Below are 25,054 nucleotides of genomic sequence, written 5' to 3' on the forward strand. Positions count from 1 at the left end.
CTCTGCCTCTCACTGCATTCACACATTGCACACAGTATTTACATCTGAGCATTGAAAATTCATTACATCATTCTTGCAACAATATTGATAGACACCCATTCCTCTTGTTTCTCAGTGACAGACTTGGAACAATATAACCGTGTACGTTTGCCTCTGCCTCTGCTTTAACATAGGCTACAAGTCATTTGACAACCTGAGCAGAACATATTGCATAGCCAGAATAAATGGTTATGAAGAATATATGACGATCAAATTCTCAGTTAGGGGAACAGACATGGATGTGGATCAAGTCCTGCCTGGGACATCTGTTGTACTTCACCCTCTCTTTCTGTTGTGAACTGTCAGATACAGAAAAAAAATCTTTAAAACCATTATGTACATTGGAGGAGAGGCTGGATCAGGGCTTAAACGCACACTGTGAGAGGCACAACAAGGTTTAATGCAACATTTAAAATTTAAAGTCATGTCAGATTTACTGTAAATACGATCTGCCAACTGGGGAGAACGGACCATGTCAGCGCCCTGACGGTCATAAGCCTACAAGTGGGATATGGGATTTGTAGGCTGCAATATTTCCACTTGACGTCACAAAATTGCGTAATCATGCGTATAATCCGAGGAGGGAAAAGTGTCGGGATATCATCTGGTGCCATGGCTACAACTTGGAAGCGCTGATGTGCATTACATGTCGAATCAAACTCATTCGAATGTATGAATTCAAAAGCAAACATCAAACTGCAGCAGGTATATTTTACATATGCGGAGCTGGCAGAAGGAGCTTAGTGTGCTACATGTTCATGTGTCTAGGGTTGTGGACATAAGTAGACGCGGTGTCATGCTTGCCGCCTACCACAATACATATGTAGAGAGACTCTGGCGCCTTCAAAAAAATCCACATAACCGCTAGGTGGCCGGAGTGAACGAATTTTCCAGCTGACGCGTTTAGTATTTACGGTAAATTCGGCATGACTTGAAGGCGACATAAAGCTCCAGCCTGTGTCCCTCCATCATCCTTGCCGGTGCGACGAGACAACGGCTGCCCGGGATGAATGCGCTGAATTCCCCTTTGCACAAGGACGACGCATATAGTGTGGGGAGGGGGCGGTGTGGCGCAAGGTGAACTCTATAAATACCCAGGACTGCATCGGAAAATGCTTTTTATATTGAGCTTATCAAGCGCGCCTGCCGCCTCATCGGCAGGTCGTGTCCCGTTTTGAAGATCTCATTGCTGTAAACGTCTTACACATTTCTAGGTATCCTGTGCTACAAAAATATACCTCACATATACATTTAGAGATATATCTGTATCTGTATCTGTAACTGTACCAAGATTGGACCAAATGTGTGCGCGCATGTAATCTAACCTTCATTCGAAAAAAAAATCTGCCGGACAATGGAGACAGAAAATTGGTTCATGTAGCATATCACTGCCGATCCGAATTTCAGAAGGAGGTGAATTCAGGGCCAGTGTTATTTTCCCGGGGCACCTTGGCTGCCCGTGTGTCATCTCACTGTGAAGGAGGGATGTAGTCTGCCATCCCGGCAGCCCAGCAGTCACAGCAGTCGGTCGTTCCAGACGCAGTCCCAGCTCCACCATGGCTCTCAACATCCCAGGAGTGGCAGTGATGGTGCTTTTCTACTTGCTGGTCCTCGGAACCGGCATCTGGGCTTCCTTCAAGTCCAAAAGGGAGGCCAAGAAGGGCCATGGAGATAAAACGGAGATGGCCCTGCTGGGTAACCGGGGAATCAACTTTGTGGTGGGAATCTTCACCATGACTGGTGAGTAGGGTCTGAATAATGAATAAAAGGTCATCTATTAACAGCTCCATTTGCCTTCCGTTTCTCGGAAAGGGTCCTATTTTTTTTTTTTATTGGAACATTGAGTCCCGATTTCACCAGTTACTCCATCTGCTTCTCGTCTGCTGCAATATTATCACTTTTAATAAGCCATTTGCTCCAGTATGAGTCTGAACAGTTTGGTTTTCTCTAAATAATCTGCCATTGTAATGTCACAATTTTCCTTGCTTCCACTGCAGCTTCACCTGTACAAGGTCTTTCTTAAATCAAGTGATATTAAAAGAATCAAATCAAATGTTATTAATATGCTAGATATCATACAATATTGTAACTCAAACTGCTTAAAGCCTGTTCAGGGCTAAAAAAAAAAAGGCCACAGGCTATTATATTTTTTTATAGCTCTTATAGCAGACTGTAGCTGCCAGCAGCAATGAACAGGTTACACAGCTTTACAAATGAACTGGATTCTTTGATTGCCCCATAAGGCATTCTGGGTATTGAAGTCTTTGTCATTATGGTAACAGAACAAAAGGTCAAACGGCTATATTTGTTCAATTCCTAGTATGTTAAGGTGTGGCTTGATGTTTCTGACCAACATGTATGATTATATAGAATTTTTAACATCATTTCAGTTTCTTTGTCATGATTTAACAGTCAGTTTAACTTTTAGTGCCATTTAAAAAACTCATGTTAAAAGCTTATCCGTTTTTGAGGCAAGCCCTAAAGTGAGCTATTGCACGCACACACACACACACACACACACACACACACACACACACACACACACACACACACACACACTCAACCCTATTCTGACCTGCAGATCATAGCGTTTTTTTTTTGTTTTTTTTTTTAAACATTTAAAACGGGATCAAGAATTTATAATGGCAATGAAAGGCTGAGGTGTTCAGCCCATTTGGATACATATCTGTACCAAGTATGAAATCCCTCTGACCACGCTAAGCCTCAGATTTTGATTTTGCTGATAAAGTGCATCCTTTATGACCCAGAGCAGTTATAAAAAAAAATAAAAACAACTTAATGAAAAATGGCTGACCACTCTAAGGATACCATCCTCCCCAAAAAAAGTGACTTGATGCATTTGAAGCAAGTGTATTTGTACTGGAAGCAATTGTAATCACACACAGATTTCTTCACTCATGACTGTTTTATTTAAGCATTTAAAAATACTTTTTAAAACTCAATACTAGACCAAATTATTTTATGCGTTGTAAATGTGTGAGAGCCGTGATGCCCTTTCTTGAAAGCGTTCCAGTCATGTAAAGGCAATGGAGATAAAGGGACAGGTTGAAGCAGGACTGTAATGTTGCTTTATCATGTAAGCACCAACACTGCAGTGAAGAGGCTCACACTTTCAGGACACGGGAAATTAGAGGAGATGTTTCAAAGTGATTTGTTTCTTCATTTACATTATATTCCTGATTGAATTTTAATTTCTCATTAAATGTACAATAGACAGGCTGGTTACTATGTATCATATTACAAGCAGGTGCAGGTTTGGCTCAACCAACCTGCTACTTTGACCAGCCGTCCTACTACTCAGAGTCCTCTGTCTGTGTGTGAATCTGTGTGTATGTCTGTGTGGCTGTGTGTCTGTATGTTTGTGTGTGTCATACAGCTACATGGGTTGGCGGAGGCTTCATCGTGGGCACAGCGGAGGCAGTGTACAACCCTTCCATGGGACTAATCTGGGCTGTCATGCCAATAACAGCAACCCTGTGCTTCATCGTCGGTGAGATTCTTTTTAAAGTAATCCTGATAGTCATAGTGGGGGCTGAGTAGTCATCCTGTGTAGATCAATAGACTGACTTAAGACTTTCATTCCCATAGGAGGCATGCATAGTAAAGGAAAATTCTACACTGTAGCTCTTTGAAGGGATGGTTCCACCATTTTGAAAAGAAAAGAAATATATATGATTTCATTTCCCCCTAGCTGTTCTGTAGGAGGACAGTAGTGGTGCTATCTGAGTGCTGGATACTGGCTGGATGCTCCAAATGCTAGCTGTTAGCCTCCTGCCATTGAGGTGAACTTCCCCCCAGCTAACATTCTGAAAAATAATTAATCCTCTCTGATGTTTAATCAACAAAGTTTGAGTTTGGTGATACGTAGAAGAATTTTTACCACAAATTTTCCAGAGGAAGTTGTTATTTTTGTCCTCTGACATGTGTACATGTCAGTGAAGTAAAAAAAAAAAAAAAGATCCCTCTCTGTGGTGGCTGTTGCTTCTCTGGGGCGGAGTGATACAGGAAGTGCAGAAGTTGCTGGATCTTTCTGGATGTTGACAGCAGGACAAATACAGTTATAAACAGTAATTTGAGCAAAATGGTCGACCATGTGTGCTTGGTAGTCACGTGCATTTTAGTTTCAGGAAACATTTATTCATTCATTCATCTTCTAAACCGCTTATCCTCACTAGGGTCGCGGGGGGGTGCTGGAGCCTATCCCAGCGCACATAGGGCGAAGGCAGTGAAACACCCTGGACAGGTCGCCAGTCCATCGCAGGGTGTTTAAGGGTGTGATTAAGGTGGATATTTTTTAAAAAAAATGGTAGCTGGGGGGAAGTCCACGTCCATGGCAGCAGGCTAACAGTTAGCATTTGGAGCATCTAGCCACTACAGGAAGATAGCACCGCTAGGGGTTAAGTGACATAAAATATTTTTTACAAATGGGTGAACTATCCCTTTAACATTATTAAATCCAGCTACTGTTGGTGCACGTCACATTCCTTAGCCCATGTATTTTTATGTGTATTTTTGTATTTGTTGTTTCTTCTTATTTCTGTGGAAAGCTGGATGAATGTAGATGATGTCACAGGATATTTCCACTGCAGCTCCAGTGGAGAGTGACGGCAGAAAATGTTTCAGGGGCTTTTTTCTAGAGCTGCCATTTTGCACCGACCTTCAACAACCACACAAGCAGAACTCCCATCGTAGGAGAGGTTAAGAGAGAGACGGGCTAAAATAACTCAAGTTCTGACCCAAGCAGCCACTGAGGAGAAAAGCTGGAGGAAAGCCAGGCCTGAGCCGGAATGTGTCCTATGTACAGTGCCTTGCATAAGTCTTCCTCCCCCTTGGGCAGTGCTTTTCACTGTTTTGCAGTGTTACAACCAGGAATTCAAACTGATGTTTTTGGGACTTGAAAATGACTGCTTGCAGATAGCCTCCTTTCAGTCTGACTGAGCTTGAGCTATTTGGCCAAGCAGAATGGGCAAAAATGGCAGACATAAGATGTGCTGATCGAGACATAGCCTAAAAGTCTTACCTTTTACCTTAATTATTGATTATGTCACAACAAAACCTATTTTGTACGTTCAAAGCACAATGCATGATTTGATAATCAAATGGTAAAAAGCACAATAAAGTCAATTTGAATTCCAGGTTGTAACACTGCAAAATGTGGAAAAGTCCAAGGAAGGTACATACTCACTGTAGGCAAGGCAATATAAATGGAAGCCTTTTGTGGTCCACCCTCTCTCATCATTTTGTTTGTACTTGTAGTTTCTTTATTTCATATGGAAGACAATTGAAAATGTAGATAATCCCAAACTAAATAAACAACACTGGCCATGGAAAAAACTGAACACTGAACTAATTTTCCTTGTAATAAATGAACTGTTAAAGAGAAGGCAAAAAAGGAATTTTTCATTCAAAACTGACAGATGCAGAAAGCTCATAGTTCCCTTCCTAGACATTATGGTAACCATGGTAACCAGCTCTTGTCACAACAAAAGTTAAATCACCTTTGTGTCAGGTAGCGTGTAACTTGGGCTCAGTAGGAAACTGGCAGTCAACTGCAATGCCACATTGGTTTTCAGCATTCGTCCCTATGTATTTTTTGCGTGTGTATTCGCACTGCAGTATTTTTTTTTTTTTTTTTGTGCATGTGAACATCATTGTCATAAAAGCCCTAGCTCTCCGGCTTCTATTTTCAGAAAGTCCCCAAAGTCGAATCACAATTTGAACCCTGGCCTCAGCAGACCAGGACACAGCGTAACCTCTGCTAAAAGTCTTGTGGATCTGTTGTCGGTAGCTTGTGAAACACATCGCCCTCAGCTGCTTTTTTTTTTTTTATTTGAACAACTGGGCACAGCACTACAATATTAGCCTCCTGCCACTCCTTTTATTTATCAAATGGAAAAACGTACACTACTATCACTATCATTCTCCCTGCCCACATGTAAACAGCACAGAAAACTCCCTTTTCGGGAAGCCGTCAAAAGGAATTCTAGATCTGGCAGGTTGAGGGAGAGTGGCAACGCTTAAAACAGTTAATTACAACACTTCTTGGAATACATTTATCATCACAAAGTGATAGCTAACAGTACAAGAGTATCTGAGGGTGCAATTATTAATTATTGTTTAAATATGTACCTCCGTAAAATTGTAACATTTTTAGAATAAAAACATCCACCAAGTGAAATAGATTAGAAACTTTTTGCTTAGTTGTATGCAGAGATTACCCGAGCACATAGCCATACATTCCACTTTCACATGAAAATCACATGAGAAAAAGAGGAATTATCCTCTAACACCCTGATGAATGCACACTGATATGAATGTGTTTTTTTTCCCACATTCATTTGAAGAGGCCAGAATCCCATGATACAACCTTTCCTCCTCATAGTAAAACTCAACAGGACTATCAGACACTGTGATGCTGTTTTCATTGCAGTCTAAAAATGCCTTTTATTGCTAGATCCATAATTAGCCTATCATTAACTTACCTGTCTGTACAACAAACATACAGCGTTCAGCAACGGTTTCAACAAAGAACCCTACTCCTGAAGTCACTTTTAGAAAAGCAATTTTCACATAAATGTCCAGCAAGGACCCCCTCTTTCATTGGCAGAGGTAAATGTGTATTTAGATTTAGTTCACCATCACTTTAAAAATTTATGTTATGGATGGGAATATATGGGTTTTTAGTGTACTTTGCAAATGTATTTTTCCTGTTTGTGGAGACGTTTACCTTGGTTGTCCTTATATATGTGGCTTCACATTTCTTATGAATTATCTGTGACTGTGCTCATTTCCCTTCCATGTTTTAGTAAATACCTTGTGTTTGCATTATTAATTCTGCCTCAAGTTTCAGCTATGTTAGTGTACCTGAACCGTATACTGTTTAAGGAGCAGCAGGTTGGCCAGTTGTTTAAAGACACCATCCATTCAAATGGATCTGAAGCGTTTTTTGTTTCTTTATTATGCAATCAAACAGAATAGGTTTCTAATAAAAATATAGATAACTATCAACACTGCAATCAAATATTGTTTGATTGCAAGTGAAATAAATTTGTGATTGAAGTGCAAATCAGAACTTTTATTTGTGAATCCAAAGGTTTCGCCTGCAAATCCACAAATGCTGCTTTCTGTTGAGCTGAATCTCGTGGGTGGAACCTTCACTGAAAGATGTAAGATCTCTATTCACCAATTTTGATCATAGGGACAGCTTGGAAACATCCACAATTATAATTTAACAGTATAGTAGCCGCTTTGATCCACACTCCTATCCATTAGGTGGCAGTAATGCTATTACATTATTAGCTGTCACTCCAGTCGAGACTGGCCAATAGAGTCGTGTCTTTGCGCTTTCAGCTTAGGTCCCGCCCACGGGATTCAGCTCAATAGCAAGCAAAACTTTTGGATTCTCACATAAAACCTTTGGAATCGCATATCAAAGTTTTGGATTTGCAAACAGAAGTTTTTGATTCCCATTTAATCACAAATCTATTTTACTTGCAATGACTGAAATGAATTGAAGTGTCGATGGTTTTGCTCTCAAATTCATTTTTTGATCGCAAACCTGTTGTGTTTGCTTGCATAATAAAGAAACTAAAAAACTCCGTAAATGAACAGGATCAAGCTGAGGATCAAACCTGCTTAATCAGCATGGATTAATATTACATTATCATCACCCGTGTAGAGCTATTGAATTACAAAAATGCACTATCAGAAGTCTGGTGTGGAAAACAATGCAAGTGCTCAGTGTTAACACAGAATTATCTGTTGTTAATGAGAGAGATGATACGTTATTGTTCAAAAGCTGATTGAAGAGTTTCCACAAATAGCATGCAGATCATTGATTTAATTAATAAATAACCAATGCTCTGTTTACAGTAATAAATGAAATTTTATCTGCTTCTTTGTGCTATCCTTGAGGCGGCCTGTTCTTTGCCAAGCCGATGAGAGACAGAAAATATGTGACCATGATGGACCCTTTCCAGATCAAGTATGGAAAAGTACCAACGGCTGCCCTGTCACTGGCCACACTTGTGTCAGAGATTATGTGGGTGACGGGAACACTTATAGGATTAGGTAAGAATGTGACTATCTGCGACTGTCACACCTTCAGTGTGTAGCCATGTGCATGTGTGTATGTGTGTCTTTGTGTGGTCATGTAATGGTGTATATGCCTGTGCGTGCATGTGTGATGCATATGATCCTGGCAGTTGAGCAGCTGTTGATCCCAACTATTTGGTGCAGTGTGGATTGAAAGGCTAACCGTTGTCTGATCGTACAGTTTGCCTGAAATAAAGCGCTGGAGCACTAGAGTTGTGGGTTTCAGGCAGTGATGTAACAATAAATAAAGTACTGATAAACTCTGATCTGTCTCGGATCTCGATGATCATCATAAAGCAAACATCATTTGCGGCCTTTGAAACCAGCAATAGACAACACTTATGTCATATCACACTCCCTGGTGATATCTCGTCTTACATCACTAACAATATAATGATGTATTGCCCAGCCCCAGTTATGAGGCCCAAATGTCCCCACAAGGATAAAAAGTAGGAATTAAGGGTTTATTTTTAAAGTCATGGTTAGAAATAGGATTATGTTTACTTTAGGGTCGGATCAAGGCCCATTAACTTGAAAGAAGATTGAAATCATTTCTTAGTGGACAAAATGTTCTTATGTCAAATGTTACCCATGAAAACATCCAGATGATGATCCAGATAGTTGCATATTGTGGTGATTGCTTTGCAGGCTGAAGAACTTAATGCCTGAGCACTGGTCTATTGTCATAGTTTGGAGTTTTTTAGGGTGTGGGCATGCAGTGGTTATGGATTAGGGAATGAACTCACTCAAGGTACTCACAAGCATAGTAATACACAAATGTGTGTGTGTGTGTGTGTGTGTGTGTGTGTGTGTGTGTGTGTGTGTGTGTGTGTGTGTGTGCGTGCGTGTGTGCGTGCGCATGTGTGTGCATTTGTGTTTCATAGGTGTTACCATGAGTGTGATCCTGGATTTGTCCTACACTGTAAGCATCTGGATCTCTGCTGCAGTGGCCATTATCTACACACTGCTGGGAGGTCTCTACTCTGTGGCCTACACAGACATCATACAGCTCATTCTCATTTTTCTGAGCTTGGTGAGTTATTCCTCTTCCTATGCCCTATTTTGGTAAGAGGTCAGTTACAAACCTACAAGCCTTGGTCTTATGACCAAAACAATTTCTCAACTTTTTCCAGTCCATTATTGAGTCTGACACTGCCCCCTGTTAGCCATGGTTGGGAAATTGAATTTCACTAAACAATCACCAGAAACTCACATTTTCACCCACTGTGACGTTATTTTCAGTGGACAGCTGCTTTAGCCAGACTGGGGTCAGGGTTAGCACTATTGCAAATCGGTCTAACTTAGCAACTTTACCCACGTACAGGAACATCAGTGTTGGCACTGTGTGGCATTTATGGCAAATCAATTTGTTTGCGAAAGGGATCATCAGAAATGCAAGAACTCTCTATCGCCAAAAAGCCAATGAAAAATATTTGGATGAGTGATTAAATGAAGTCAGGCTAATTCTAGCACTGTTCAAGGGCTTTAGTTTGTTATTAGCTGCTAGCTAGAGCTAGCTGATAAATTTAAATCAAACTTTTGCTAAATCCAGTCAGCAAAACATCTTCCCCTCTGAAATGCATTCAGTGCACAATGTTGCGGTGCTTTGAGTGGTTTTAGTTTTAATTTATTTAAAACAATGTCCATAGCAGCATTTATAACTTTATCATCCATTTTCTCATGTTAGCCAGTGTTTGCTAATATGCTATGACCCCCTCTGGCTCTGGCAAATGTAACCTTCCATAGTGTGACTAATACCAAGAGTAGGTTACTAGAATACACCCATTAATAAGCACCCCTCACTATTTGTAGTTTTATGCAAGGTTTTTTATGAAGATCAGCATCTGAGAAACCTGTATTCTGCCTCAATGACAAAATTCATCCTGAGAGCATCATTCATTTGGGGAATACTGAAGTGTTCTTACATAAAGTATACTGTAGTTTATTCAGTGCCTTTCTTTCTACACAGTGGCTGTGTGTCCCCTTTGCTATGATGTGCCCGGCCTCTTTGGACATCACCAAGACGGCTTTCAACTACACCTTTCAGCCTCCCTGGGTCGGTACACTGGAGGCAGACAGAGCCTGGAAGTGGATTGATAATTTTTTACTGCTGGTAGGGGTTTTCACTGGATGGATTCTCATGCATAACCACAACCAGACAGATTAAAACTAGTCATGATAAATCAAGCTTGTTCAAGGTGGGCTTTGGACTCCAACAACGATAGTCCCCTGTCCTGCTTGTGGTATTCTTTCACAGGATAGCAATTTGCAGCAAAGGTCTGGAAAATGTCCACTTCTGTGATGTAGGGTGACATCTCTGCTGTTTATGGTTGATATCATTCTTCTGGCCTCATTGCACTGTGATTTCTCATGTGCACTGGTGCAATGTACATCTGAGTATGATGCTGTAAGGATAAGGGTAGGCATCTCCAAATCTGAGGCCATCTAAGCCCTGTTCCATCTACCTGAGGGGTGTGCAACTACCTCAACTAGAAGAGCTCAGGTATGTGGGAGTTTTGTTCACAAGGGAGAATAAAAGGGATCCTGAGATTGACCACCTTTTTGATGTGTCACATACAATTTTGTGGGCATAATATCAGACTGTAGTGGTGAAGAGAGAGCAGAGCTATAGGGCAAAGCTCTTGATTTACCAAATGATCTTCATTTCACCCCTCACCTATGGCCACAAGCTCTTGATGGTGACCCAAAGAATGAGATCACAGATACATGTGGCTTCACTCTCAGCAATCTGAAAGGACCTCAGAGTTTACCTGCTGTTCCCACACATTGAGAGGAGAAGGTGGTGCCTGCTAAGGATGCTCACTGGATGCCACCTTTTGGTGGTGTACCAGGCACAACTTGTTGTGAGGAGACCCAAGACACACCAGAGTGACAATATCTTCAGTATGCCTCGCTAGAAGGGAATAAAGGACTAAGCTCTCGGTGTGCCTGGGAAAGCTCTTCCTTGCAGGAAGGGGTGGAGGAAGTTGTTGTGTAAAAGGACATCTGTTCTATTAACCCTGTTACCAAAGACACTTCTTTGAAGCATATGAACGCTGTAGTGTACTGCTTCCAATAATGATGCCACCTGAGGTGAGCCCTACTAATCAGCCTCTGGATTAAGAACTGTTGTTTCCACTCAAGGATCGCTTGCTAAGACAGACTTTTTCATCATGACCAAAATTATCAAGAAAAGTACATCATTAGTAATTAGATTTCAGCAAATTCCATATATGTGATTTTTTTTTCAAAGGAAAAGGCTTTTAGAATTTAAGCTAAAAAATAATTTTGATTTGTTGTACATTATAACCCATGACTTGCATTTGTCTCACTCTAAGGGCCTGGGGAACCTGGGTCTTCAGAACTTCCACCAGAGGACCCTATCTGCCTCGTCCTCATCCACAGCCAAGGTCATTTGCTTTGCTGCTGCTTTCATTGTTCCCACCTTAGGAATCCCTCCCATTCTCCTTGGGGCGGTGGCTGCATCAACAGGTACTGTAACCACCAGTGAAAGTTACTTAGAAAATGTAATGTATTACTCATTATGTAGACTATTGTTCCATTTAAAAAGTACTCACATAACTGAAATAATTACTCAACAGGATAAATAAGTACTTTCAGTACTGGTTACTCCCCCTCCTGGCACAAATGTATAACATAATCTAAGCTATGGTGTTTGTATGGTTTTATGTAGCCCAACAGTGCAGCTGTAATTGCTATCCGTCCATTTTAACCATTGCTCCAAAACCAACATGTACAACAGCTGCGTGACATGATGAGTATTAATCCCCATTATTGAGTGAGGAGAATAAAGTAGAGCTCTTGACCACCTCAGAACTAACACTGGAATGAATGAATGAATCAGGCTTTGGCTTAAATTTTTTTTAATTGTTCAGTTGGACTGCTCCTCCACATAGAGTGCTTTACACATGCCAGTATCCTGGCAGATAGTCTAAACAGAGGATGTACAAAAGAAAACCCTAAACTTCCAATGGCTGAAAGTGAGTATAATCTGTATTTGACATCTTTTGTTTCACTTTATAGCTACACGTGTAGGTTAAATTAATTTGAGCAAGTAGGGTGAATGTATGGTTTCTCGGTTGGTAGAGATGGGACACTCTTTCCTTTTACTGCTCCACTTCATGATTTAGGCTGATAAGATCGGTGTATTTTTATGTATAAAGCATGCCTAATGTATCTTTAAAAGAATTCTGAAATAGCACACTAGTACACATTGAATTTCATGGGATTTATTTGTATTTTGATACATTTTTTTTACCTGTGTGTTTGTTTATCTCCTCTCCTCCTGTGTTCGTCAGACTGGAACCTGACCTCTTATGGTTCTCCTGCTCCATTTGAACGTGGCGAGACGGGTCTAGTCCTGCCCATCGTCCTGCAGCACCTCACCCCACCCTTCATTTCGATCATTGGTATCGGAGCCGTGGCTGCTGCTGTGATGTCTTCAACTGACTCTGCCTTGCTGTCTGCAGCCTCCATCTTCACCTCCAACATCTACAAGAGCATCCTGAGGACCCAGGTGAGGACGAGGACAGATTATGGGCCACGTCAATGGGCCCATTGCCCAGGGACATCTGACTAGAAGCTTTATCTAAAGATGCTTGTGTCCATGGGTCTGTCATCCTTGTTTTACTCCTCTAAATCAGGATATTTCTCCTTTGTCTCCCCCCTTTCTCCTAGGCATCAGAGAGGGAGATCCAGTGGGTGATCCGTGTCTCTGTGGTGGTTGTGGGCCTTGCTGGTACATCGCTCACCTTCCTGGACAACAGTGTCCTGATGATCTGGATGCTGCGATCAGATCTCACCTACACCCTCATGCTCCCACAGTTGGTCTGCGTCCTCTTCTTCAACATCTCCAACGGTTATGGGGCTATTATGGGCTGCATTGTTGGGATGTTGTTGAGAGTGCTGAGTGGGGAACCATTACTTGGGTTGCCAGCAATCCTCAAATTCCCAGGATGCACTCTTGTAAACGGTGTTTACATCCAGCGTTCTCCCATCAGGACCATCTGCATGCTCTCTGCTGTGGTGGCCATTTTGTTTTTCTCCTACCTGGCTTCTCTACTTTTCAACAAGGGCTTGGTTCCTGAGAAATGGGACGTGTTTGAAGTGAAAATCCGGCAGTCGCCGCAAACACAAGGTGGGAGCAAAACTGACATGGTCGACAAGAACTTAATGCATAATGAGAACGATGAAGTGTCTGAACCAATGTTAGAATCAACATGTTAGGTATGAGTGAAGAATAATGTGTAAATAAGAAATCTTATTTGAAATACATTTTTATGTATTTTTTAATCTGTATGGACTAGTTTGAGAACAAATATATGCAATATTTGAAAGATACTAAGATACTAAGTATCTTCTGTTTTATTTTTTTTTTGTATACTTTTACAATGGAGAACAAAGCTAATTGAAACACAGTTTCACAGCTCTGCTCTCCATGTTTTGAGCTCAGTGTTTTCTCTGTAATTATATGTAGCAGTGTTGTTTAAGGGTAAGTAACTTTGATTTCATAGCCATCCATGCTTTTGTCCAATTTATAGTTCTAGTGCAGACTGCGATGCAAAAATCTGTTTCTCTGGATGGTTTAACTTTATTAAAAAAACGCACCTACTTTTTATTGTTTAAGAGGGACATTTGGTTAAATAATACATGAAATCTCCATTTTCTCGAACAGCTGTGGTAGTGTTCTTGCTGTGCTGCGCTTCTGCTGAATGAATACAGAGAACACGTCGGCAGAGAAACTTAAACAATCCAGTGATGGGCTCTTGTATGTGGAGAATGCCAACTGATCAAATTATGTTATACTCAGGGCTGGGGAAAAACAGATTACAGTAGCAAAGATGCTACAGTAATCTGAAATATGCAACTATAATAATTTAAGTAAAGAAAAATCCATCCTACCTCTCACCATCGGCATTTCCCCCCCTCACACTTGCATACAACCATTTTAAGGTTAGAGATATACGTGTAGTTCCATGTCAGGGTGCTATGGCTTGAACCCTTGAACTCCTCACTACTAGTTGCTCACCAATCTAGAATTTAAATGGTGCTTTTTGTAGCATTGCAACATCAATAAATCTATACCACTTTAATTTGGAGACATTTTCAGTTACCATAAACAAACAAGACCACCCAGCCTCTATACTGCCTTTTACATTGTGCGGCATTGAGTTTGATTTGGTGTGAAATCTGCTGGTTTGCCTTTGGCACAAAACAGTAGGGGATGTCCCTTTTCCAGAGCAAACAAAACAAAAGTTTTCAGATTGTCTGGCAACAGAAGGAGTGAATGCAACCATGGGAAATGTGGTCTTAATTTTGAGAAACAGCAGCACTAACAATGGGTGTGAGACAGAGGCTTCCAATCACTTTGACTATGGTTTGATTTGTTTATGGTTTACATTGTACTGCCAAACAAGCTCACACAATGGTGACGAAGCCCTTCATAAAACTCCCTGCATTACTGCGACATTGCAAAGCTGGTGTCTGTGGTGACATTCCCCTGTGCTGGTGCACAGCTGACCCTCAGTATCACATTGTCACGATTCCTTGTCTTCACATGTGACAGTTAATACTTAAATTGTGTAACTGAAAGTGGAACATGGATATTTACTTCATCTGATGATTCCATAACTTTCTCAAAGTTGTTGTTTTTTCGTTTTTTTGGTGAAGATTCAAAGGTATTTCCGTTTGACCCAGAAGTGTGTTTAATTAACTGCCACAAGAGGGAGACAAATCATACAGAAGTGGAAAAAAAAGTTCCATACTGATGTATGAAATGCTACACATAGCATCTTTAAGAGTATTCTGCTGTATAAGTGACTGTGGATAATGGTATCAGCTAAATGCTAAAATGTAAATGTAATTACAGTTGTATCAAGCCCTTTGTCAGTGTTTTAAGTGTGCATGCTTAGCATTCTTACTGCTTTGAGAATATACCGATTGTAGAGGACAAAACCTGACATTATGGGTTCTAGTCTTATTAATGTGTGACTTACAATAATATCTAGCCTACACTGATCATGCAGCAGGGACCCTTTCTGTGTGTGTGCGTGTGTGTAGTGCTGGGGGGGTAAGTGGCTGCAACACATGTCCTGGTTGCCCTCTTCGCTCCCCCTGATGGCTGTGTCAATCTTAGTCAAGGTAACAATATATCAGCAAGGCATTATTTGAAGTGCCATCTTGCTCCTGACTTGACTGTCTGCCAAAAGCTGCGGTGGAACAATCGTGCCAGTGGGATGGGTTACACTGATTTATATAAGTGTCGTCTATAATAAGGCAGCATTGCTGTTTCAAAGCAGCAGAGTCAGCCGCCCACTTAGCCTATTGCTGTTTAGATGAATGGTGAAGTTGGTGCTGAGGTTGAGAAAAGTGGGTGGAAGGTGGATTAAGTGGATGCATAAGTGCAGGTATAATGTTGAAACTGAACGTTGTTGTGCAGATTAGGTTTGCATCACTATTTACCTTTAATATTACATTTCAGCTAATGGGCAATCACTGCCATCTACCACCAAGATGATGGATGTTCTTCTCTTACCAGAGCTACATCAAAACAGCCTATAAAAACTGGAATTAAATTTGATTTATTAATGCATTTTTTGACAGGAGTGTTTGTAATTTTTGGCATGGTCAATTTTTGGTATGGTCAATTTGAAATTTACTGAATATATTTAGTGCTAAAATCATTGTATTGGCCTTCAAAAAAAATCCATATTGGTCAAACTCTATTGCAGATAGCAATTATCATACTAATATTAATACTAATCCTACTAATAATAATAGCAATCAGGAAACAGAAAGTCAGTGTAACTCATGTAAAATAGGTGTTAAATGCTCCCTGGTTAAAACCCTACCCTGTTTTGCATGCATGTTTTGCATGTTTGCACTACATGTGGTTCCATGCATCTGAGCTCCATCCAATGAACTGGGTTTGCATCATCATTTTGAATGTTACCTATGAGTTTGGTGACATAGCAACTAATTGCATGAAAGTAGCACTGTGTAACATCAGCCTAAAACAACAAGTCAGCCGAACATCTACCATCCCCACTCTTTCCTATAATAAATGTTCGAGCCACGTGTCCAAAAAGAATATTTACATCATAATCTGTGTACTTGAAAATGTGGCCTAAATGTTAGCTGTGTCCTAGAATTAGAGAAACAGGCTTGAAACCGGCAGGTTGGTGGTTAGATCCTTGGACTGGCAGGAAAAATGTGGGTGGTGGGAGTGAATGAACAGCAATCTCCCCTCTGTCAATAACCATGGCTGATCTGCCCTTGAGCAAGGCACTTTACCACCAACTGCTCCAGTGGAGCTGCTCTGTGCCAAGTGTGTTGTATTGGGCAGCTCCCAGGTGTGAATGTAATGAACTCTGTGAATGTGCAGGAGGGCGTTGCTGAAAAAGAACGTGTGCTTAGCGTACTACCCTGAGTAAATAAAGATAAAAACCAAAAATGTACCAGTGTGGCCAGTGGTACCATTGGTACCATTGCTTTTATTTTATGGCCAATGAATTCAGACTACTGCAGTCCTTGATATGAGAGTGCTTACAAAAGGAATTCACTGCAAAAATATCCATGTGAACAAGTCATTTAGCACTCAGTTCTTCAATTGTGCAGATCCATCCTTTTAGACCTGTACTCTTGGAAGACTACCATCCAATGCTTGTTGTAAAGATGGAGGAGTATGTGGCAGTTCATTAGTAAGAGCAAACTAGTCTCAATAAAAAAGGGAACGCATCACAATTGAATCCATGGAAACATTATGGAAGATGAAAACTGTTTTCCAGACGGGCAAAGTCATGGAAAATGGCATGTGTACACACTGGTCATCATCTCAGCTGGTAGATGTAGGCACCTGTGAATAAATAATGACTTTCAACTTGATGTGTGTGATCGGCTGTATTTCAAGATATTCACAGTTTGAAGCCATGGGACTGCGTGAGGGCTGATGCAGGGGAGCACCCACACAGCAGCCTATGTTCATCGACAACATGAACATGGAGTGACATCTAATGGCCATCTGGTGGTAAAACAGTACCACCAAGCTTGGGCTCAGCCAGTTTTTAATAACTTGAATTAGTTAAAGGTGTGTTGAGAGCTTGGACAGTATTAGTAATACATCAAAGCTTCTTCAACAATAGCAAACACCCATTATTGATGAGAGAGTACCAAATAAACACCTGCAAAGTAAATTCCTTTGACTTTGACTGGACATCCTGCTGGCCTGATTCATCTTTTTCTTGCTGGACAATACCTTGTCAGTTGACCTTCTTTGCTCAGTCTGTCCACAGATGATGACATTTCCTATATGCAATTACTTTAGGAGCTGCTAAGACAGCCAGCAACTTCATTAGTCTCGTATACTGAAATTTGCTTTCATGAGTTATTTTGTCAAAGTAGAGGTCACATTTTTTAAATGATACACATCATGGCTTAACTTTCCTTATCCTTAAAGGACAGACTGCACACACCAACCCTTTGTTCAATTAACAGTTTATTCACCATACAATCAGGCAAAAACTAAATAATAAAATAATTATGGCTGCCCTGATGTGCTACCCTCTTACTGACCATTTTTACATAAAAACAATCATTCAGAGAACCAGCAGTCCCATAACATTACACAACAGACAGTGCAATAAATATAAGACCAGTTCTGTCTGACACACTGGCTGCTTCACAGTTCTGTGTAAGTTTATATGCAATCCTTATATATAAAATGGAGAATAGATGCCTGTTTGTGACACATAAGGGAAGGGTCTAGAGTCTAGACCTTTCCTTCATGTATGCCATATTTCCACCAGCTCTGAATAAAAAAAACCCCTAAAAAATAAACCAATTTCAGTCTGTAATGAAATCAACAACCCCTCCTCTGATGTAGGGCGTGTACACTTAGATCATTTTCTGGCATTTTAAGCCTCTTTAAACTTAAAACCATTCTGAGCCATTGCATTGAAAATACACAACACAGTAATTTAAAACAAAAACAATGGTTTCCATTTTTTTCCCTATGCTATTATATGTGAATTTTATTTTCTGGTTTTCTGGATTTATTTTTATACTGTTTTTTGGACTGGCTCACGAGTGGCTAAGGCTGTTTTCATGGTACCACCACAGAAATGCCAGAAAAAAATGAGCCAGCTGCACAAGAGAACAAACCTCAAAGCATGTGGTGCTATTACATTACAGCCTGAGGGCAGTGGAGTTCTCTACTGTGTTTTATAGTTGGTTAAGAGACTAGGAAGGAGTCACTGAAACCACAGGAGGCCAGGCATCAGGGTAGATGGCAGTGAGAATTCATCTTGTGAATGTCCCGGTCCAAGTGCTCCAAGTCAACAAAAGATGGAATTAATGATTTCAGGATTGTTTTGACATGTGGATATGAATTGTGATACATCTCAGGCAAGACAGTGGGGCTGGTGCATGAGAACTAAAGCCGAGTTTTTCCTTTCTGTCAATGAGATTGAAGGCTTTCCCTGGCATGCAAAATGACTGTTTAGGAAGATGTTGGACACATCTGCACGCTCTCTTGTCATTTGGAAATTGCAATAGTCAAAACAAGCTGGTTGAGGGGTCACGAGGGTCCAGGTGGCGTCTCGAGCCTGGGTTTGCCTGTGGGGTCCAGACTGGTCCCTTCATAAATGACTTTGTTCTTGAGGCCATCCTGGATCACCCTCTGCTGCATACGTAGCTTAGCGTTACTCATTCTGCAGTAGAACCTGCAGAGAGGGATATACAGCTGGTTGCTTCAGGTGCACTTGACAGTTTTTCATTAAAAACATAACTGTGGTGCAGCCAAGTCTCTGTGGTCTGAACTTAACATGTAGAACTGTATGAACTGGAGGAAAGAGGTTATGAAAAAGAGCATGTGATCATCAATGGAACAAACTATGGCCATGACCCAAATGTGGTGGGAGTGAATGAACAGCATTCTCCCCTCTGTCAATAACCATGGCTGATGTGCCTATGAGCAAAGCACTTCACCACCAACTGCTCCAGTGGAGCTGCTCTGTGCCAAGTGTGTTGTATTGGGCAGCTCCCAGGTGTGAATGTAATGAACTCTGTGAATGTGCAGGAGGGCGTTGTTGAAAAAGAACATGTGCTTAGCGTACTACCCTGAGTAAATAAAGATAAAAAACAAAAAATGTACCAGTGTGGCCAGTGGTACCACTGGTACCATTGCTTTTATTTTATGGCCATTGAATTCAGACTACCGCAGTCCTTGATATGAGAGTGCTTACAAAAGGAGTTCACTGCAAAAATGTCCATGTGAACAAGTCATTTAATCTAGCACTCAGTTCTTCAATTGTGCAGATCCATCCTTTTAGACCTGTACTCTTGGAAGACTACCATCCAATGCTTGTTGTAAAGATGGAGGAGTATGTGGCAGTTCATTAGTAAGAGCAAACTAGTCTCAATAAAAAAGGGAACGCATCACAATTGAATCCATGGAAACATTATGGAAGATGAAAACTGTTTTCCAGACGGGCAAAGTCATGGAAAATGGCATGTGTACACATTGGTCATCATCTCAGCTGGTAGATGTAGGCACCTGTGAATAAATAATGACTTTCAACTTGATGTGTGTGATCGGCTGTATTTCAAGATATTCACAGTTTGAAGCCATGGGACTGCGTGAGGGCTGATGCAGGGGAGCACCCACACAGCAGCCTATGTTCATTGACAACATGAAGATGGAGTGACATCTAATGGCCATCTGGTGGTACAACAGTACCACCAAGCTTGGGCTCAGCCAGTTTTTAATAACTTGAATTAGTTAAAGGTGTGTTGAGAGCTTGGACAGTATTAGTAATACATCAAAGCTTCTTCAACAATAGCAAACACCCATTATTGATGAGAGAGTACCAAATAAACACCTGCAAAGTAAATTCCTTTGACTTTGACTGGACATCCTGCTGGCCTGATTCATCTTTTTCTTGCTGGACAATACCTTGTCAGTTGACCTTCTTTGCTTGGTCTGTCCAAAGATGATGACATTTCCTATATGCAATTACTTTAGGAGCTGCTGAGACAGCCAGCAACTTCATTAGTCTCGTATACTGAAATTTGCTTTCATGAGTTATTTTGTCAAAGTAGAGGTCACATTTTTTAAATGATACACATCATGGCTTAACTTTCCTTATCCTTAATGGACAGACTGCACACACCAACCCTTTGTTCAATTAACAGTTTATTCACCATACACTCAGGCAAAAACTAAATAATAAAATAATTATGGCTGCCTTGATGTGCTACCCTCTTACTGACCATTTTTACATAAAAACTCTATTGCAGATAGTAATTATCATACTAATACTAATATTACTAATAATAATAGTAATCAGGAAACAGAGAGCCAGTGACCTACAAGTGAGTGGAGGACGACCTGTGGTGACCTACCATGATCCCAGTGTGGTGAGCATGAAGCCTGCAAATCCCACGTCAAAAGACCTCCTCACTCGACCTGCAGGTGACCAGAGAGAATTCCGATCAATTTCAGAATTCATTTGGTCCTTTCCCATACCAATGTAAGAAGTGTGGTTGTTTGATTTTCAATCCACAGGAACAGGCATTTCATTTAATTTCCAAAAGACATGTGTTGAGCTTTTCCCAGTCAGTACTTGTCAGAGAGTGACGTGCGAGAGGCAGCAGAACTGGCTCTCAGAGGCAGCTAGGTTAAATGTCAAACCCAAGTAAGTGTTATATTTTCACATTATGGTCTCAATGCATAGTAGAAATTACTATTAAAACAGCTTTGGATATTGTTTTGAATTGCTTAAGACATAATAAAGGTCTCAATTTCACAAAACGATGCATGAAGCTACCGATGACTATCAACATCTATCTAATGTCAAAATGTCTGCTGGTTGGCCACATCATTCTGATGTACAAAAAATTGACTCAAAATAGAGAAATTAACGATGAGAGAGAGCAGCTCAATATATGATAATTGTTTTTCAAATATTACAATCATGGCTCACAAAGGACATTAAAGCTTTCCATTTTTTACTATTTCTCATGAAAGCAGTGTATCCTGTTGTTGCTACAACAACTCAATCTCCCCATGTCTCACCATATATACACACTAGACTAAAGTTCAGACTCACTGGTGGCCAAAAAGTGCAGCATGCCAGCGACTAGTGAACCTCCAGCTCCGTGCAGGATGGCCTCTCTGGCACATGGAGTGTTCTGGACATCCAGAATACCCAGCACCTTGAAGCCCTGAAGGACAGACAGACACCAAAACAAGGGGATAAGCACAGACCACGCATGCAACATGTACTGCATGACGTCAAGGCGAGGCCAGATTAAAAAAAAAAACGTTGCAGTTTAACGTGGTCTCCGTTTTCAGCAAATTCATGGGCATGGCAAGGCACGACTTAAGACTTCAATCATCGGTATCGACTTTTCAATTCGGCACACATTCAGCTGCACATATTAAGATGGCAATTAATTTAAGAGTTGCTGGGTGAATCCCTTGAATGCTGATTTGACCAGTCGCACCAAGCATTGAATTGTCTGAATTGTAAACGAAGTCTGGTGTGGAGTTATCTTTCTACAAGAGAACGGAACCTATTTGCTGTACAGTCAGTAGAATCATTCTCAAGAGACACAAAGTAGAATGTATGTCCTGTCAGTGTCTGCGTGCATTCAGTTTTAGCAGCCACATCAAATGAGCTGAAACTACGCTACTATGTACCGTCTTCTAACCGTGAGCCAGCAGGCCGCTTACATTTAACATTGAAGGACTAGCAGCACAGGAGGCGTTTACCTTGCTACTGTTCTCCTCTTCCTCTCCTGCCATTTTACAGCAGCGCTTTCTTGAGCGAAGGTTACAACAGCTACCTTGAAAAGGAACGCACAGTAACCATTTTCATAAGCATACTGCACTCCACGCATGCGCTCTACGCGTCATCTGCGTCCGTCCCGGATTGAGCGCCGTCCTGAAAAGAGAAAGCTTTGGTTACTTGCCGTATAGTTCCGAGGTTTCGGGTGTTTCTGCGCCGTTTGCATTTTGTATTTAGTCTACATTTTTAGTCTGCCATTTTACATCTCTTTATATCAAGTGTTAGCTCTCCGAACAAACAAACAAAGCATACATAAATACTTAAATAATTTCCATTACATTTTTTTTTTGTTATTTTTATTATTTTTTTTTAGCTTTAACTCCAGCCAGACTAGCCCACTACATAATCCACACTGATACAACCATAAGATACTGTTAATAAACGTGTAAACCTTAAAATATGCAGTTACATTTGCGCATGTTACTTAACCATACTCCGTCCCCATGTATTCCACACCTTCTTCTTAAGGTGCGGAAATGCTCATCAGCATGTTGACGCGACCTCACCACTTGTTCTTTCTGATTTCAGCTGCTTTTATTACTTGTTTCATATCCTGCTGGTGTGATTCTGGTCTATGTCCCTCCCTCCTGCCGAATGCTATCACTTTTACTGTTGTCGCAACTTGATTTCCTCACTGGGATCAGTAAAATTCCGACCTTATTGATTTATTTGTGTGGCACAGGATGTGCGGCACCAACGTTATCACCATCCCAAGGTTGAATTTCGGACATGCGGGTTAGTGTGTGTTTGTTGTCCTGTACAGAAAATCGTGTCATCTTGGCCCAGTAAGATCCTCAGCCTGGCAGGGATTATGTGGTTACAGGCCCAATTCGGGTCAGAGTCTAAAATAAAACACGTCCGGAGGAAGACAGAGTGATCCCACCTGGATAAAATAAGATTAGTCATCCACAGCAACAGAGTGCCCTTATAAAACAACTGCAGTGATCCTATGAAATATATATATTTTTTTAGAAAGCTAAAATACAGCTACACCTGTGGGCCTTTAGAATATCATAACAGCCTATAGCCTGCATACACATTAAGACCCAACAGGCCTCTAGTATCAGGTTTTTTTTTTTTTTTTTTTTTTTTAATGACACCACAGCATCAGCTGTGAGAGTGCAATCGGGATCATTTCTGTCTGCCTTGTGTTAAACCTGCATATGGTGCTCTCAGGCGTTAGGCTACTTTCTTAGGTCTACATGTCTTTAGAGAATAAAGTTCAGTAAATTCAGAGAACATAAAATCACAAATTTACAGGGAAAAATGGATATATATTTTTTATGATTTTTTTTTTTTTTTTTAAGTCAAGGAGGCACATGTGTTGACTCTGCTGCTGCTCGCCATGTATCAGGCCTGCAGCTGATGACCTCAACAAATTCTACTTTACAATGGGATTTAGTAACAAGGAAATCCTGCTGATTTTAGCCCAGAATCACAAGATTGTTTTCTTCTGAATCGGCCCAAATCATGGCAATGTCTCTTCAAAGTCCAGATGCTGATGAGAATATTGTGATTCTGGACTCATATCACTAGGATTTCCTTGTTGCTTAGTCCCACAGGAGAAGAAAAACAAATTTTCTCATTTTTTGTCTCATAAATTTATGACTTTTAATCTCAGAATGTTTGTGGTTTTCTCATCAGTTTGTGACTTTATAATCTCTGAATTTTCGAGTTTTTTTTCCTCATAAATTTGTGAGTTTTTTCTTGTGAAAGAAAAGCCTACCACTTTAATCTCAGAGAATATTCAAGTTTTTGCCTTGGAATTTAAAGCTTTAATCATGAAAGGTGTCAGTTTTTCCTCAGACTATACTTCCTCCCACCCTGGCTCAGTAATTTTTTTCTCCTTACAGTGGCACTAATATGCTGTCATATAGGTCTAATTTATTTCTCTTGTTCTTTCCTGTCGCCCGATTGCCACAACCAATTGTACAGTAGCCGCATGCGTGTTGAATATGTCTACAGGGCTACTGTGACGTACAGATGATCTCCAGTCTCAAAACCAGTGTTCCCACACCGGGAGTTGAACCCGGGCCGCCTGGGTGAAAACCAGGAATCCTAACCGCTAGACCATATGGGACGACTTGTCACTCTGTCGCGTGAGTTACTGGTCCGTGCAATGTGCTTTTTTTTTTTTTTTTTTTTTATTTGGAAAGGATAATGATAAAAGCTTAATCAATCAAACAAAACCACTAAAATCTGATCGGTTAGAATTCCTTGTTTTTTGGGAAGCCATGTTGCTGGCTGCTGTAGGAGCCTGGAGGCTTCAGGTTGTAAGATTTTAAACGAGTAAAGAAAGGTTTTCAGCACCACGGACAGTGATAGTTTCATTCAGGATCAAGGACAGCAATGAGACATGTTCAAAGGTGGCTTTCATGACAGAAAGACAGACAGACAGATAGACAGACAGACAGACAGACAGATAGACAGATAGATAGATAGACAGACAGTTAGATAGATAGATACTCTTTATGATCCACAGATGTGGAAATTTGCCTTCGGCTTCACAAGTTAAAACACATCACAGTAAATCATAATCCATACAATACTAAAAGCCCAGCCTGCAGAGTGCAGACAGCAGACAGCAGTAACAGCCATCGCTCCCATGTGATGCTGTTTATCAGGGCAGCAGAGTTGGTTTGAAAGAATTTTGGGAATGTCCTTGGTTGCTGCATCGGCTCTAGAGCGCCCTCCTGAGGGCAGTTTGATGAATTTTCTAAAAAGGGGATGAACAGGATCAGACACAATATTTCAGGCTTTTTCCACCTGCGTTGGCTATTATATACATCCCAGCTGCTCTTTCCCAATAATTTGACTGGCCATGCTTATAATTTTGGATGTTCTATTTTTTATTTTTAGACTCTAAGTGCTTATACCATCTACACATGTAAAAAGTTAAAACACTCACTCATCGGAAACAAAGCAACATTTCCATAGCAAGAAAAAAACTGAAAAGTCCTTATGAGTATTTAATGTCATTCTTTATCCCTGTGCACATCCAGTTGACATTAGGTCTGTCTCTGTGTGGTCTG

General features: G+C 40.8%; 2 protein-coding genes and 1 non-coding gene across 3 annotated transcripts; 1 reads left to right on the top strand and 2 right to left on the bottom strand.

Moving 5' to 3' along the window:
* The first annotated feature begins 943 nt into the window (after positions 1-943).
* On the top strand, positions 944-15,134 carry LOC115373110 (high-affinity choline transporter 1-like). Its single transcript, XM_030071375.1, has 8 exons — positions 944-1,779; positions 3,437-3,550; positions 7,975-8,130; positions 9,039-9,187; positions 10,124-10,267; positions 11,493-11,646; positions 12,474-12,691; positions 12,853-15,134. Exons 1-8 carry the CDS (start codon positions 1,596-1,598, stop codon positions 13,399-13,401), a joined length of 1,668 nt encoding a protein of 555 aa, XP_029927235.1. The 5' UTR covers positions 944-1,595; the 3' UTR covers positions 13,402-15,134.
* Positions 15,135-17,650: 2,516 nt separating this feature from the next.
* Positions 17,651-22,108, bottom strand: cox20 (cytochrome c oxidase assembly factor COX20). Its single transcript, XM_030071377.1, has 4 exons — positions 21,947-22,108; positions 21,282-21,396; positions 20,575-20,638; positions 17,651-18,893 (listed from the first exon to the last, which is right to left on the bottom strand). The coding sequence occupies exons 1-4, from the start codon at positions 21,977-21,979 to the stop codon at positions 18,749-18,751; spliced, it is 357 nt and encodes a 118-aa protein (XP_029927237.1). The 5' UTR covers positions 21,980-22,108; the 3' UTR covers positions 17,651-18,748.
* A 1,922-nt stretch (positions 22,109-24,030) lies between these two features.
* Positions 24,031-24,102, bottom strand: trnae-uuc (transfer RNA glutamic acid (anticodon UUC)). Its single transcript has one exon. It is a non-coding gene; the product is annotated as a tRNA-Glu (tRNA).
* Between the last annotated feature and the right edge of the window lie 952 nt (positions 24,103-25,054).

The sequence above is a fragment of the Myripristis murdjan genome, chromosome 15 (assembly GCF_902150065.1).
Source record: "Myripristis murdjan chromosome 15, fMyrMur1.1, whole genome shotgun sequence".
NCBI lineage: Eukaryota > Metazoa > Chordata > Actinopteri > Holocentriformes > Holocentridae > Myripristis > Myripristis murdjan.

Bases quoted from the DNA above. Each gene is read 5' to 3' on its own strand.
- LOC115373110 (XM_030071375.1), top strand. From the start codon at position 1,596: ATGGCTCTCAACATCCCAGGAGTGGCAGTGATGGTGCTTTTCTACTTG. The intron at 8,131-9,038 runs GTAAGAATGTGA...TGTGTTTCATAG, and splicing joins GGGAACACTTATAGGATTAG to GTGTTACCATGAGTGTGATC. The intron at 11,647-12,473 runs GTACTGTAACCA...TGTGTTCGTCAG, and splicing joins GGCGGTGGCTGCATCAACAG to ACTGGAACCTGACCTCTTAT.
- cox20 (XM_030071377.1), bottom strand. From the start codon at position 21,979: ATGGCAGGAGAGGAAGAGGAGAACAGTAGCAAG. The intron at 20,639-21,281 runs GTGAGTCTGAAC...GGTCACCTGCAG, and splicing joins GCTGCACTTTTTGGCCACCA to GTCGAGTGAGGAGGTCTTTT. The intron at 18,894-20,574 runs GTAGGTCACCAC...CCCTCTCTGCAG, and splicing joins CTCACCACACTGGGATCATG to GTTCTACTGCAGAATGAGTA.